Source organism: Perognathus longimembris, chromosome 13 (genome assembly GCF_023159225.1).
Source record: "Perognathus longimembris pacificus isolate PPM17 chromosome 13, ASM2315922v1, whole genome shotgun sequence".
NCBI lineage: Eukaryota > Metazoa > Chordata > Mammalia > Rodentia > Heteromyidae > Perognathus > Perognathus longimembris.
In genome coordinates this window covers 12,984,224-12,999,812 of record NC_063173.1, presented here as the reverse complement: position 1 = coordinate 12,999,812, position 15,589 = coordinate 12,984,224, and the positions used below count along the sequence as shown (strand labels likewise).

General features: G+C 42.9%; 1 protein-coding gene across 2 annotated transcripts in view; it reads right to left on the bottom strand.

The window, feature by feature from the left end:
- Stim1 (stromal interaction molecule 1) overlaps positions 1–15,589 on the bottom strand; it is a 156,433-nt gene that overhangs the window by 8,605 nt on the left and 132,239 nt on the right. Inside the window, exons 5-11 of one of the 2 annotated variants that reach the window (XM_048360543.1) lie at positions 15,437–15,552; positions 11,744–11,921; positions 7,113–7,290; positions 3,119–3,286; positions 2,519–2,619; positions 1,992–2,227; positions 238–330 (exon numbers count right to left, since the gene is read on the bottom strand). In XM_048360543.1, the coding sequence (XP_048216500.1) occupies positions 238–330; positions 1,992–2,227; positions 2,519–2,619; positions 3,119–3,286; positions 7,113–7,290; positions 11,744–11,921; positions 15,437–15,552 (1,070 nt within the window). The remainder of the gene's footprint in view (positions 1–237; positions 331–1,991; positions 2,228–2,518; positions 2,620–3,118; positions 3,287–7,112; positions 7,291–11,743; positions 11,922–15,436; positions 15,553–15,589) is intronic. The other variant, XM_048360544.1, reaches the window with a different exon arrangement.

Below are 15,589 nucleotides of genomic sequence, written 5' to 3'. Positions count from 1 at the left end.
TTGAAGGGAAAACCTAAAGCCTTCCATAACCATGGATATTCTCTCTCCAGCTCTTGACCAAGTAGGCTGATTCTTCTCACCCCCGAACCCCTCCCTGTAGTTAGTAGGGATAGTGCTGAGAGGATATAGGGAGCAGGCATGGGGTGTGATGCAGGCAGGGAAAGGGGCCCGTGGGGTATGAGTGCTGGTTTAGTCCCAAAAGTTGGAAAAACAAAAGCCCCAAAGGGGTCCTCAAACCCGGGTATTTCCAGAGGGACTGATCATCCGAGCCGGCGGATGTAGAGCAGAGAGAACGGTCACTGGACCTACGCCCCATCAGCCAGGCAGCATCTAGGGTCAACAAGCCAGGCCAAAAGGAGAAAAAAATCTGATTCATGGAGGGCTTCAGCCTGCCCATCAATGGGCTATGAGAAAGGCAGGCAATAAGAGGTATTTAAGGTACTGAAAGTCCTTTACTTCCTGAGTCAGAGGAACTTTTGGATCAGTGGGTCAGGAGCTACCTTTTCCCATCAGTGATCCAAACCTTGTTAGGCTTTTGACTAAAGACCTACAAAGAGGGCTGGGAATATGGCCTAATGGTAAAGTGCTTGCCTCATATACATGAAGCCCTGGGTTCGATTCCTCAACCACATATATAGAAAAAGCCGGAAGTGGTGCTGTGGCTCAAGTGGTAGAGTGCTAGCCTTGAGCAAAAAGAAGCCAGGGACAGTGCCCAGGCCGTGAGTTCAAGCCCTAGGACTGGCAAAAAACAAAACAAAGACCTACAAAGAATGGGTATCACTGGCTCCCATCTGTAATCCTAGCTACTCAGAAGGCTAGGCTAGAAGCCATCCCAAGCTGGAAAGTCCATGAGACTTTTCTCAGCTAACCACCAAAAAGTGGAGCATTGAATCAAGTGGCAAAGCACCAACCTTGAGCCAACAAAAAACAAAAAACAAAAAACCAAGGAACAGGCCCTAGGCCCTGAGTTCAAGCCCCAATAGTGGTATGTTGTGTATGCACACACAAAAGATATCAGATCAAGGAGATAAACAAGCTTGGCCACGGATAAAGTATTATTAGAGAATGGGAGTCCAGTCTGATTGAAGAATCCAGGCTTCTGAAAGGGACTTTGCTCCTCTAAAGCAGCCCTGGATTTCTACCATCCCTACTGCACTGCCAGGGACAACAGCTTTACCTTAAGCTTTACCTATGTTATTTACTTAAATAAAAAAAAAAACTAAAAAAAAACCTCTCAACTAAAGAAAATTTCAACTGAGAACCAGTAAAGGAAAATTTCCTTCACTCACTAAAGAATACCCACAGAATGTTGTGCCTTTTGACTCTGTCCTACTCAGTCCACATCACTTGCAGGGAGGAGAAGGGAGAGGAAAGACCCAGGACAGAGGATAAGAGTTCCAAGAGTTCTGGTGGCGGGCCAGCCATGTGCAGGAGCTCCCTCCTGACCAAGAATGCCTTCCAAACGTGTGGCTTTGGGGGAAGATCACTTTAAGGAACTGTTGCTACATGGATCCTCACACAAAAAGGCAGGAAGAAAAAGAGAGAGATCATTCCATTCATCTACTTGAGCAATTAAAAAATAAGAAACATAAATGCAAATAAATAAATTCAACAAATATTCGAAACAAATGCCATTTTACATTGTAAATAATCTCTAGATAAGATTATTTTTTACAAAGGTAGACAACAAGGGGAATTGGAAAATGAACAGAAAAACAAAGAGTGAAGGAATATATACTTAACACAATAGACCTATTAAGGACAGAGTATATAGCAAGGGAAAATCATCAAAAGGACGACTATAAAAGAAATGCCTTGATGTGAATTGTGCTTAATTAACCCATGTCAGAAGTCAACTGTTTTCTTGGTTATCTGCCCCATGTGTTATTTAAGCACAGCAGAGGCCATAGACTTCTGAAATATACATGAAAAACGACTTCCCTCAATCGTACCAATGAAGACCGCCATCCATACCAAATTAGGTCACCTACACTGCATGGACAAAGGTGACACAATCTCTTCATCCATGTCATCCACGTCGTCAGTCATGATGAAGTGGGCGGGGTTGGGGCGTGTACTGCCCATCCAGCTGGGGTCTATGTTGAGGGCAGCTACCAGGGAGTGGATGCCAGGGTTGTTGACAATCTGGAAGCCGCAGAGGATCTCAATCTGCTGCCAGCGGTGCAGGCGCTCCCTCAGTGCTGCTGTCACCTCGCTCAGTGCCTGCCTGAAGACAGAGGAAAAACAACTGCAGGTATGGACTGGGTAGGAGACCCGGTATGAATAAGGTCTCTTCTCAGAGAACAAGTTACAGAGATATTTGTTATACAAAAATACAATAAGCTCATAAACTTTTGAGCCATGTGGGAGCTGAATCACAGCTAAGGCAACAGACCAGAGCTTTCAGTCCATCAGTAAGAAAACAGAATTGGGGTTAGAAGCTCCAGGAACACCCCCCCCCCCTCAAATTGTAACGATAGTATGAGTGTTGCCCAAGTGGATAACTTGTGTCACTTACTTAGCTGTAAGGATTTTATGATCCACATCATCCAAGGAAGAGCTGTGGGCCACATGGAAGGTGCCAAAGAGTGTGTTTCTCTTCTTTTTTATCTTCTCGGCCTGCAAAGATGAAGCCCCCAGCTTAAAAAGAGCAGGGCTTAGATGTTGGAAGAAGTGAGAAAGGCATTCTTGTGGCTGAGTCCTAGCACAATTTAGGCTGAGGAGGAGAAAAGGAAGACAAGGAGGGAGGGATAAAGGAAGGCAGGGAGTGGCAAAGGGAATAGAGGAAATCAGAGAAAAAGCAAAACGTTCCCCTGTCAGTACCCTAGCCCCAGGAGAACCATTGTCTTCATGATGGCCTGGAACTAGAAGAGCTTTCCCTCTACCTGTTTCCACTTGCTTCATCTTTCCCAGGAGACAGGAGGAAGGAGTACCCCTATACCCTCATTCCCTCATCTAGAAGCTTGAGGGTAGTATCAGGAGCTGCACATTAGAAAAAGAAACAAAACCCACCACCACAGTAACTCTTGGCCCGAAGGGAGGAACAGAGTGGGACAGAGAAAAGGAAAAAGGGCAGGGAGGAAAGAGGGCAGGAGGGCCACAGGAGGGCAGGTCTCACCCCCTCTTTGGCCACAAGCAGCTGCTTCTCAGCATTTTGCTTCTTGATATTGTAGTACTGAACCTCCACCTCATGTGTCAGCTGCAGCCATTTCTGAAGGGCCTCTGGAGCATACCATGAGCTGTGTGATTCCAGCTCCTTCTCTGCTTTCCTCAAGGCCTCCCGAACCTATGCAGACAAGAGCATGTGAGTCTGTTTCCTGATAAGAAAACCCTCTCCAACACTTCTGAATGATGCTTCAGAATCCAGTCCTCATCTAGGGTGAGATGGGGTAAGAATTTTTTCAGAGTAAGGATTTTGTTTTTTCATATTTTGTATGCAAGGACATAAGCTCAAAGAAGTAATATATTCAAGGTCACATTGTCAGTTGTGTTAACCAGAACTCAAACATTTTTTTCTTCCAATCTAGGTACTTTTTTCTATTATATAAGTTGATTCTTACTGGGATCTGTGTGAACCTCAAGACAACACCATGTGGCAGTAAAAGCACTTGGTTGAAAATCTGGACATCTGGACATTTAGTTCTGGTATTTGGTTAGGTCTATAGACATTATTTTTTTTTTAAATTGTTTTTGCATTGGCATGACAGAAAGGTTATTTTTTATTTATTTATTTATTTATTTTTTTGCCAGTCCTGGGCCTTGGACTCAGGGCCTGAGCACTGTCCCTGGCTTCTTCTCGCTCAAGGCTAGCACTCTGCCACTTGAGCCACAGCACCGCTTCTGGCGGTTTTCTGTATATGTGGTACTGGGGAATCGAACCTAGGGCCTCGTGTATCTGAGGCAGGCACTCTTGCCACTAGGCCATATCCCCAGCCCTATAGACATTATTAATTAACTATGTGGTAGGACTTTCTCTTATGTAAATCCAAACCATCAGTGATCTCAGGAAATTGTGGGACGACTGTCATGAGAGGTATGTGAAGAAATCACGACAAAGAAAAATCAATATTGAGTACTCAATACTCCAGAAGGGTATTGGCCTGAACAAGCTTCAGTTTCCTCTAGTCCAAATACTGTGTCTATGATTCTCTCTGTGAACAAATAAGATAATCAAGCAAACAGTCACAAGGCACTCAAGTATGAGAGATCTGGAAATATATGTAGACATTATATGTACTGGATCTCTTGCTATTTCACCGCCCCCCGCCCCCCACCCCGTGTAAGTGATCTCCAACTTCTCAAACTGAACACTAACCTTCATCTGGGCAGAATCCAGAGAACAGGGATTGAGAAACAGGTTCATTATTTCCAACTTCAGTCACTGGAACATGTATTCCATAGTAATCCCTATCCTCTCCATAGTCCAAACTACAAGAGGATCTTAGTTAAGGACAGAATACCTTTATTTATTTGAGAGCCAATGAAAGCACTAATATTCACTTGGCTTATGGTTCTTATAAGAATAAAATGGCCCACTCCTGTTTTATATATTTTAAATGAAGACTAGATACCTTAATAGATACCTTAGAATCTAAGAATTTATGATTAACTTCAACACTAAAAGCAATTAAGGAAAGAAGATCATTAAGGAGAAAAAAAACAGTAAATAAAGGAAAGTGTGACTGAAAGGCACACAAAAGGGCTGGAGTACCAGGCTCAAAAACCTTGTGAGAGGGGCTGGGGATATAGCCTAGTGGCAAGAGTGCCTGCCTTGGATACACGAGGCCCTAGGTTCGATTCCCCAGCACCACATATACAGAAAACGGCCAGAAGCGGCGCTGTGGCTCAAGTGGCAGAGTGATAGCCTTGAGCGGGAAGAAGCCAGGGACAGTGCTCAGGCCCTGAGTCCAAGGCCCAGGACTGGCAAAAAAAAAAAAAACCTTGTGAGAGAAATAATTACAAAACAAGAGATGGAGAGACCAGAGACAGAGGGCTAGAGAAAGATATATGCTGCCACATGTAAGTAACAAATGGTTAAAGGAAAGAAGACAATAGATGGCAACAAAGAACACTGGCCCTATTCTATAGCTACAGTTCTCAACCTTGCCATATACTAGGAACATGTGGGAAACTTCAAAAATACTGATATTTGGGCCCAATCCTAGAAATTCTTATTTCACTGATCTGGGGGTACTAACTAGGCATGAAAAGCTTTTAAAATGCTCCCTAGGCTGGGCATGGTGATTCACGCTTGCAATCCTAACACCTGGGAAGTAGAGGCAAGAAATATGAATTCAAGGCCAAACTAGACTAAATAGGGAATTCTAGGCCAACCTGGGCTACATAACTAGATTTTTATCTAAAAAACATAGATAGATAGATAGATAGATAGATAGATAGATAGATAGATAGATAGATAGATCCTAGGCTGGAGGCATGGCACAGGGTAGCAAGCACAAGGCCCTGAATTCAAACCCCAGTTGATACACACACACACACACACACACACACACACACACACGTATGTGTAAAACTTAAGATTAATTAAGTAGTTCCCTAAGTCCTTGTAAGTAGTCAGGCAAAATTCATAATAACTGACATATTTTAAAGTGGTATCACCTTACTTTCACTTCCCAGTAGGACATAATAGGTCATGGTAAAAGAATCAACACATCTGGAAGAAAGCTGCATAAATTATGAAAATTAAGTTTCCAAAAATATCAGAGAGCTGTAGAAGCAATTATGACTAGACTTGAAGCACACTAAGTGATTTGGAATTCCCAGGTGTCCCCAAGACCTTCCAGAGAGCATTAACAAGGTCAAAACTATTTTCATAATACTAAGACATTAACCACTTTTTTATTCCCTTTTTCTCACAACTGAACCATGGAGTTCTCCAGAGGATACATGATGTGTGAAATCCTAACAGACTTAATGCAGACATTAATATAAGAACTTAGTTGTCTTAATGCCATGTATTTTTCTAAGTAAATATTAATATTTTCAAGTTCTTCATGTGTGCATACAAAGTGTGCGTGCACACGCGCGCGCGCGCGTGTGTGTGTGTGTGTCCCTGGGGCTTAACTCAGGGTCTGAGCACTACCCCTGAGCCTCTGTTGGCTCAAGGCTAGAGCTCTACAACTTGAGCCACAATTTCATTTATGGCTTTCTGCCAGTTAACTGGAGATGTGTCTCACTAACTTCTTGCCCAGGCTGGTTTCAAAGCATAATCCTCAAGGGAGGAGGTAACAAATTGTACAAGAAATGTACCCACTGCCTTACGTATGAAACTGTAACCCCTCTGTACATCACTTTGACAATAAATAAGTAATTTTTAAAAAAAAGCATATCCTCAGATCTCAGCCTCCTGAGTAGCTAGGATTACAGGTATGAGCCATCAGTGACCAGCTTCAAACCTTTATATTTTAATTTCTGTTTTCTTACAGTTCTGAGGCTAGATCTAGGACCTTGTGCGTACTGGGTGAGCACTCTACACTGAACTACATCCAGCCTTCCATTTTCATTTCTAATAACATCAATATTGCTCTCACAAAAATGTTCCTTAACCAGGTGCTGGTGGCTCAGACCTGCAATCCTAGCTACTCAGGAGGCTGAGATCTAAGTGTCACAGTTCAAAGCTAGCCCAGGCAGAAAAGTTACTGTGAGACTCTTATCTCCAATTAACCACCCGAACTCTAGAAGTAGAGCTGTGGCTCAAAGTGGTAGAGTGCTAGCCTTGGGCAAAAAGAGCTCAGGGACAGCGACCAGACCCTGAATTCAAGCCCCATAACCACAAGGGGGGAAAAAAGTTATTTAATAAGAATTAAATAAATAATTTTTAAGATTTGGAATGTCCTGAGAAAAATTGAGGACCAGTGGATTACAGGAGCTAAAAACCCAGAGAAGGGATGGGGCATGGTGGTACAAGCCTGTGATCTCAGCAACTCAGGAAACTGAGGCTGAAGGATTACGAGATCAAGATCAGCTTGGGGTACATAGCCAGTTTGAGGCCATATTTCAAAGCCCTTATACACAAAAAATTCCAGCCAGACCCTGGGCTTCTGTCCTGAACCCAACCCCTAAGGGACCCAGGAATTCGTATATTTTCCTACCTGCTCCAACTCTTCCTCAGCATATTTTTGGCGGCTCCGCTCATTCTCTGTACCTTCCCGCAGCTCCTTCAGCCGCTGGGCTTCCTGCTTGGCAAGGTTGATCTCATCGCGCAGCTTCTTTTCCAGATGGACCTTTTCCACCTCCACTGTGCGGTGCTCTTCCTGGGCCTTGTGCAGCCTAGAGGGCAATGTAGGGTGCTGGAGGAGGCCAGGCAAGGCAGTGCAGGCCAACGTGCCAAGAGTCATGGCAACAAGGAAGACACATGAGCAGCAGATCTCAGGTAAGTTCTCTCTGCTCTGAGGAGGCCATCCTAGTGCTGCGCTAGCTCAGGGGCAACAGAAACCACAGTCATTACCCTAATTCTTATGTTGGCCATCATTTTGCTGCCTGTAATTATTCTGCTGTGAAGCCAGGTTCACAAGAATCTGAATACCTCCTCTAAAGTATCTCACATAACTTGTAAACTACCAATTTACAAGGCATTTCACATTTGTCCTCCTAGTAGATAAGGATCTACTGATACACTGTTATCATTATCAGCCTGGGACAGATTTGAGTCTAAAGGCTTAGGAGAAGGGAAATAAATTATAGGAGAAACCAAGACTAGAATTCAAACCTTTGTGGCTTCATGTTCCATAATTATTCCCATCATATTGGAGTATCTGGCAGGTTCAAAAAAACATAGAAAAGCCTGAAAACTAGGCAAAATCCAAGAAAAATCTCATTGTTAAATGCGACTGAGGTAGTAGCAGAAGGGCAGCTAACAGAAGATGAAGCAACTATTGAGATAAAGCTTTTAGAATCCTGAGTGCTTACTCTAGAAGCACAGAAAAATGAAATTCATGCCAATGGGGCTGGGCTGGGCTGGGTTAGGCTAGGCTGGGCTTGGGAGATTCCCTGCAGTTCCAGCCCCTGAGCTCCTTTCCTAAGTATCTTTCATAGTATGTAAAATTTCAAAGGCATCAGTTATAATTTTTTTTAAAAAACGACCTTTGCACTTACTCATATATCCCTTCTGCAGTCCTTCTTTCCTCCACATAGCTTCCTATATTAATTCATTAGTTCATTCCTCCATTTAGTTACCAAGTTCCTCAAGCCCTGTACTAAGCCTAAATTATGGAAATAGATATGGAAACAAATCAGAAAACTAACCCTTCTGCTACAGCCAAAGACAAACTGAAAACTGCAGTGTGGCATTCTTACAATAAGGTATGTCTACATATCTATATCTGTAGATCTTGTGCAGCCTTGGGGGGCAATGTAGGATGCTGGAGGAGGCCAGGCAAGGCAGTGCAGGCCACGTCATGGCAACAAGGAAGACAAGTGAGCACCAGATCTCAAGTAAGTTCTCCCTGCTCTGAGGAGGTGATGTCAAAAGATGATCAAATAAACACTACCTGAAGATGAAGGGATGTCGGACTAGGAGAAATGGATACCAGACTAGACCCAGAAGAAAGAGTAACAGTTTACTAATTCCCCTTAAAAATGAAAAGGGCTGATCTTTGAAAATCGTATCTGGCCTTCTTATCTTAGTAGCAATCATCAAACAGAGCACTAGAATTGAACAATGAAAGGATGATGGAGAGGAGGGGAGTGTAGCTTGGCAGTAGCACATGCATGAGGCTCTAGTTTGTAGGGAATGATGAAGGGAAGGAGGTAGCAAAGAAGGGAGTGTGAAAGGGAGGGAGAAAGGTAGAACTGAGGTATAGAAAAGTAGTAATAGTCTCTAGAACAAGAATAACTCATAGAGAAAAGCACTTGACCACTGAATTAAGATGATTTTTTTAAAAAGATAGAACTAGAACATAACCTCCAAAAAAACACTTAAGCCCAGAGTTATTGGTGAGTGGTATTTCAAAAGATGCAGTGTAACAGAGAGAGAAGAGAAAGAAATACTAAATTACAGACTTCCTGGTCTGCTTACAGTTGCCGTCTTCTGGGCTGGGAATATGGCCTAGTGGCAAGAGTGCTTGCCTTGTATACCTGAAGCCCTGGGTTCGATTCCTCAGCACCACATATATAGAAAATGGCCAGAAGTGGCGCTGTAGCTCAAGGGGCAGAGTGCTAGCCTTGAGCAAAAAGAAGCCAAGGACAATGCTCAGGCTCTGAGTCCAAACCCAGGACTGGCAAAATAAAACAAAACAATTGCAGTCTTCTGCCTACTTTGCCTCTGAAGAAAAGGAGAGTTGATCATCCTTGTGTTGTACACCAGATGGCACTACTTGCAAAGCTAAAAAAAAAAAACAAACCCAGAGGCGACATTTCCTGCCTCCATCTCCTTCCCTTACGGAATATCCTTCTCCTTGTACTCTTCCATGACCCAAGTGCAAGAAATTTCCATTGTTTACTGAAATATTGTCCTCTTAGTAAAAGCCAATACTATGATATGTCTCCCCTCTATAATAGATTGGGCCTTTAAGATAGAACTAGCCGAACTCACCTCCATACTCCCAATAAGGTCTAGTGGAGATAGGGTTAAATAAGTATTGTTAAAGGAGTAGAAATGAGCAAATAAATGTTACTTTACTCCAAAGCAACAATCCACTAGCAGTACAAGGAAGAAAATTCGGTAGCCTGATTATAAATTCGGGGTTGTGGCTCTAATCACTTGTGGAACTATGGGGAAATTCTGCCTATTTCTTAATGAAAAGGGAAACAATTCCTGCCTGCCCAAAAGAGAATTATTTTGAAACCCAGTGATACCCTAATTGGAATGTGCATGGAGCATTACATTTGTTCACATGAAATATCAAGGACTCAGTAAATAAAGCTCTGTGGTGCTGGCAATGAAGGTATATAGAAGGAAGGAGGGACAAAGTGGCATGAAGGCTCTGAATACCTTCATAGGGTATGTGTGTGCTTGTGTTCAGGCCTGTGGGGGAGGGATGTCTGTCTCCTTCTAAGTGCCATAGAGGTCATTAAGCTCAGGAGGCCTTGGGGAATAGGGAGAGCTGAGAGCTTAGTTTTATCCCCAAACTTGGAATGTCTCCTGCTAAGATTCTTTTGTCTTTGGAATGAAAACAGAACATGTTTTTCAGACAAATGAAGTATGGGGATTGTTCAAACAGCAGTAGTAAGACTCTAGTTGGCAAAGAGTCTAGAAACAAGAGGCCCAGCAGAGCAGTCATGAATCAGCTTAAAAATCAGACCCTTTTTGCCCACTAGAAGCCTAGCCTATGGAAATGAATCTACCTGTATTAACACACAATTAAGTAAATAAAAAGTATCTGGCTCATAAGAAATCCTTACCCACTCCAGCAAAGAAAGTAGTATCTACCATTTAAAAATAACAAAAATAACAACAACAAAAAACAGGATTCATTTGCTTTTACAGAGGTTTCTGCAAAGACTTCCCAACTATAGTTTCTAGGTTGCCAAAGTAACTTTCTAAAAAACAAGTCCTGAAGTAAGCCTCTCTCCTTTTCAAAAATAAAATAAGCTGTGTGCTGGTAGATCATACCAGTAATCCTAGCTACTCAGGAGACTGAGATCTGAGGATCACTGTTTGAAGCCAGCCTAGGAAGGAAAGTCCATGAGACTCATCTCCAATTAACCACCCAAAAGCTGGAAGTAGAGCTATGACTAAAGTGGTAGAGGAGGAGCGTTGGGCAAAAAGGCTCAGGGACAGTACCCAAGCCCTGAGTTCGTGACCAGGACAAGCAAAAGAAAAAAGAACAAAAACCCTGCACTGTCTATTGATTTTGTCAGCCTACTAAATATTTCTTTATGTGCTACAAGGTCCCAGGGATCTGGCTCCTACCAAAATATTCAGCCTTAACTCCCAGAACATCCCTGCCCATTTTTCAACTTTGTACCCATCTTTCCTCAGAATCTCAGACTTACCCTGCTCCTGAATCTGTTTTTTATTCCCTAGAGTTCCTATGCCATAGGGTAGAAATGAGTCTTTATTTTAAGAGTTACCTCACTGCCCCTTATGAGAGCTTTGTTGCCCCAAGAGCAATGGGTTCCTTATGATCTCTAGCACAAACCTGGCAGCTATTTTTGCAGCTAAAAATTCTGCCTCCATTTTAAAATCACATTCAACAGAATCCCAGGCTAGTAGAGATGAGAGTGCTCTTCTAGAAAAATGTGATGTTCTCCTAGTTCAAGCCCCATGTTACTAATGAGGAAGTAAATGCTGGAAGGACAGGACTAACCCAAAGTCATGTAAGCCAATACAGTATGACTATATTGACTTATATGATCCAAACTCATGTAAGTCAATATTTTTTTATGGTTTAGACTCCATACATGGAAAACCTACAGTCTATAGAAAAGAAAATTCATGAGGTTTTTGGGGGGAAAACAGTAAAAAACACGCAACTATATCCATTTAGATGGGATAAACAAAGGGAAAGGAATAGAATTGCAGCTATACAACCAAGGAAAGTTCAAAACAGCTACTTACTTCTCCCTCTGAAGCTCAGAGGGAAAAAGATAGAAACAAACTTCTCTTCAAGAGGAATAATTGTCCAGGACAACTGGGAGAGCAGGAAGCAAGGCAACTCTAAAAGGAAGGCATAGCCTGGCAGCCATGTCAGCATAGTTTCAGGGGCTGAGCGATCTAAGGAAATAGGCAGCTCTCAAGAGCTGGCAGCACCAGAGCTGTGGGGAAGGGGCAGGGCCTTACCTTTCCTGAAGGTCATGTAGACTCTGCTCAGCTCGGTGTAATCCTTCCAAATCCTTCATCATCTTCTTCATGTGCTCCTTGGAGTAACGGTTCTGGATATAGGCAAACCAGCAGCCGCCCACACCAATAACAATAGACACTACCAGCATGAAGTCCTTGAGGTGACTATGGCGAGTCACTGCCAAAAAAGGGAGGGCATAGTGAGTCAGGATGTCCACAGCTCACGTGGCCTTGAAGACTCACTGCATCTCCACCTCCATGATGTCTCCCCTGAGAGACACAGCCTTCCACTTCTTAAACACATTCTTGCCCCAAACTATCATAGAAAGTTTTATGTCTATCACTCCACTAGTCAAGGCCTGGTTAGCACCAGAGATTTATTAACTCACACTTCCCTAAGACACAATGAAGAGTGCCTGTTTAATACATCTCAGCCATCTCTGAGCTGGGATGAGCCCATGTGCCCAGACAGAGTGACTTCAATCCTATAAAGAAAGCAATGGGAAGGCAAAAGGAGATGGCTGGTGCAAATCAATGTTACTAGAATAAGAGATCTGGCTATGTGGCTAAGGTTATGTAGGAGCTGAACATACTGAACTGTGAGGCCATTCTAAGCACAAGGTATTGTTTCGTTTTTGTGCCAGTACTAGGGCACAAAAGGCCTGAGCACTGTCTCTTAGTTCCTTAGCTTTTTCACTCAAGGCTGGCACTCAAGCCAACCAACCTGAGCCACAGTTCCACTTCCAGCTTTTGACTGAAGATAAGAGATAAGAGTCTCAGAGACTTTCCTGTCCTGGCTAGCTTCAAACAATGACCATCAGATCACAGACTCCAGAGTAGGTAGGATTACAGGGCTGAGCCACCAATGCCGGGTACCCCCTACTTCTTGTGGTGTCTCACACTGGTATGAACATGTGTACATGAACTTACTTGAGTACCTGTTTCAATGCATTGGATATATACTTAGATATGCAATTGCTAGGTTGTGGTAACTCTTGTGTTTGAGTTTTCAAGAACCACAAGATTGTTTTTCACAATATCTGAATCATTTCACACCCTGACCAACAATGTATGAAGAAGGATCAGAGATTTCATATCTTCACCAACATTTTATTATTATTGTTGTTGTTATTGTTATCATCACTGTTATTATTATGATCATTTCAGATATTACAGCTCTCCCAGCTAGTGTGGAATATATTCTTAGCTTTTGGAACCTCTGTTCCATATATCTTAGATATGCAGGTTAGACCACGCACAGTACACAGACTATATGAAATGGATCTAAGAGAAAAATACCAGTCTAACCTGCTCCACTAGGGCTCCTCCCACTTACTGTGATTCCTCTGGATCCAGTGAATAGAGCTAGGATTCTGTTTCCCACGTTAGATGAACTTTACAGATAGAATTCTTGCTTAACAGTTTTGTTTCTTTTCTTTTGTTCTTTCTTTTTAAAGACATGCTCTCACTGTATAGCCTGGCTGTTCTTAAACTAGTGGTGATCTTGCTACCTTGGCTTCCCTAGTGCTGGAATAAAAGTGTGTACCACTGTGCACTCTTTCAGATGTGGTAAATCCTACTCTGATAATACATCTTAAAAGACCAAGAAAGACTTTCAGATTTCCAAGGCCTCCCCTTCTTGGGGATAACAGAGGAGTCTGCAAAAGTACTCTAGCCTTCACTGGGTACAATTCTTGTGATATAAACGTTCTTCCTGGTGTGTGTACAAAGGCATATAAGCTTCTCAAAGGCTACTTTCCATCTTGCAACTCAACTTTAGAAGTATTTTCTCCAGAAAGCTTCCTGGAGAGATTGAGGACATAGCTCAAGTGATTGACTAGCAAATGTAAAGACTTGGATTCAATTGCCACTACCTCTTTAAAAAAAATACAAAGTACACAGAGGCATAGCCCCAGCTCCACACCTCTCCCTCCCCAAAAAGTTCCTAGACTCCAACAGGAAATTAACCTCTACTTTGTATCCCCAACTGATCTCTGAAGACTTACAGAGTAGCTACAACATTTACTATAGTTGTTGACTATTTATTGTATTTATTGACATGTCTATCTCTGCTCAGATGACACTAATTGAGATCAGAGACTCTATTCTGTTGTTTATACTGGTACATAGTAGGTGCCCAGTAAACATTAGTGAATGCATGACAGGTCATTACTCAGTACAGAGTGCAGCCTCACATAAAACATAGAGCTGTTCATTGTGTTTTTTACTTAAAAATGAATGGTAGACTAAACAAATCCTAGCATCCCCTAAAGGCAACAAAGAAGGTGGAAAATCTTCTAAGTTACTCTATTCTATACCTTTAAAAAAAAGGTTTAGGGGCTGGGAATATGGTCTAGTGGTAAAAGTTCTCATCTAGTATACATGAAGCCCTAGGTTCGATTCCTCAGCACCACATACATAGAAAAAGCTGGAAGTGGCGCTGTGGCTCAAGTGGTAGAGTGCTAGCCTTGAGCAAAAAGAAGCCAGGGACAGTGCTCAGGCCCTGAGTTCAAGCCCCAGAACTGGCAAAAAATAAAACAAAAAAAGTTTAGACCCACCTGTATTGACACATTAGCTTAGGCATTTACTTATGAAGCCACACATACAGGAAAAGAAATACACTGCCTGTAAGCCAGCTGCTTCTCTGGACCAGGCCATGTCTCTATAGCATTTGACCACTGGCATCCTTAACTAATGCCAGCATCCCCCAAAAGGGTAGAGTTGGCCCTAAGAACTATATGGTCTCAAAACTAATTTCCTAACAAATTTTACTTCCTTTGTTTCCCCTTGGTTCACTGACAATAAATAAAAGCTAGCCAGACTGGCTACTCCTTCCACTCAGATCTCCAGAGAATGAACTGAACTTACTTTTCTCCACTAGCCCTTGGCTGAAGAGATCACATTTTCCCTTAGGCCTGAGTGGGTCTCTATTGCTTCAGCCAAAGCCCACTAAGTCTTCCTTTGTAACCCACTAGCACAAAAACATTCAACAGGTAGTCCCTCACTCTGTGCACTGTGAGGGCAGGTAACAGGTGAGCAGCATCAGTCCCTTAGGGTTACTTGATATACCTAAGCATACTTTTCATATTTTTTAGCCTTTGTATTCTTGCTCAGGTTTCCTCCATCTAAAATGGCCTATTTTTCCATGGAATAAAGCAACATAGAATAAAACTCTGCCTCTCCTCTGGGCCTCAGAAGCACTGAATACCTGTCTAGAACACTTCTGGGAGGGAGGAGAGGGGCAGTGCTAGGAATTGAACCCAGAGCCTCAAGCAAGCACTCTACCACTGAACAATATCTTCAGCCCCGTGATACTCATTTTGTCTTTGTGGTGCTGGGGATAGAACCCAGGGCTTGTGCATGCTAGGCAAGTGCTCCACCACTGAGATATAACCCTAGATGGAATGTTCATTTTTTTCCCCTTTAGGGTAGAACATGATTCAGCTAGGTCTTCCTACAATATCCAGCACAGTATGTGCACAAAGTAGCTATTCCCTTAAAATATTTAATAAGTCACAGGATTAAAAGTTGTTATTTGGCTGAACTAAAATATGAGACTGTTTTCTGTCTCAGTACCAGTAGATACAGTGAAGGTGTTCTCCTGCAGATGTGCCTATGAGACCCAGCTTCAGCCCACTTGAACAGCTTTGTGTCCCCTGGCACTGCAGTAGGCTTTCTCTACATGGGACTCACGAAGAGGAGGTCCAAACAGCACTGTGTCCAGGGCCTTCAACTGCAGCTTCTGCCGATGGCTCCTATCTGTCATCTTCAGCACAGTCCCTGTCATGGTGGTGTTGGTTACAGCTAGCCTGTTGAGACAGAGTGGGGGGTTAGGACCCTGACAGC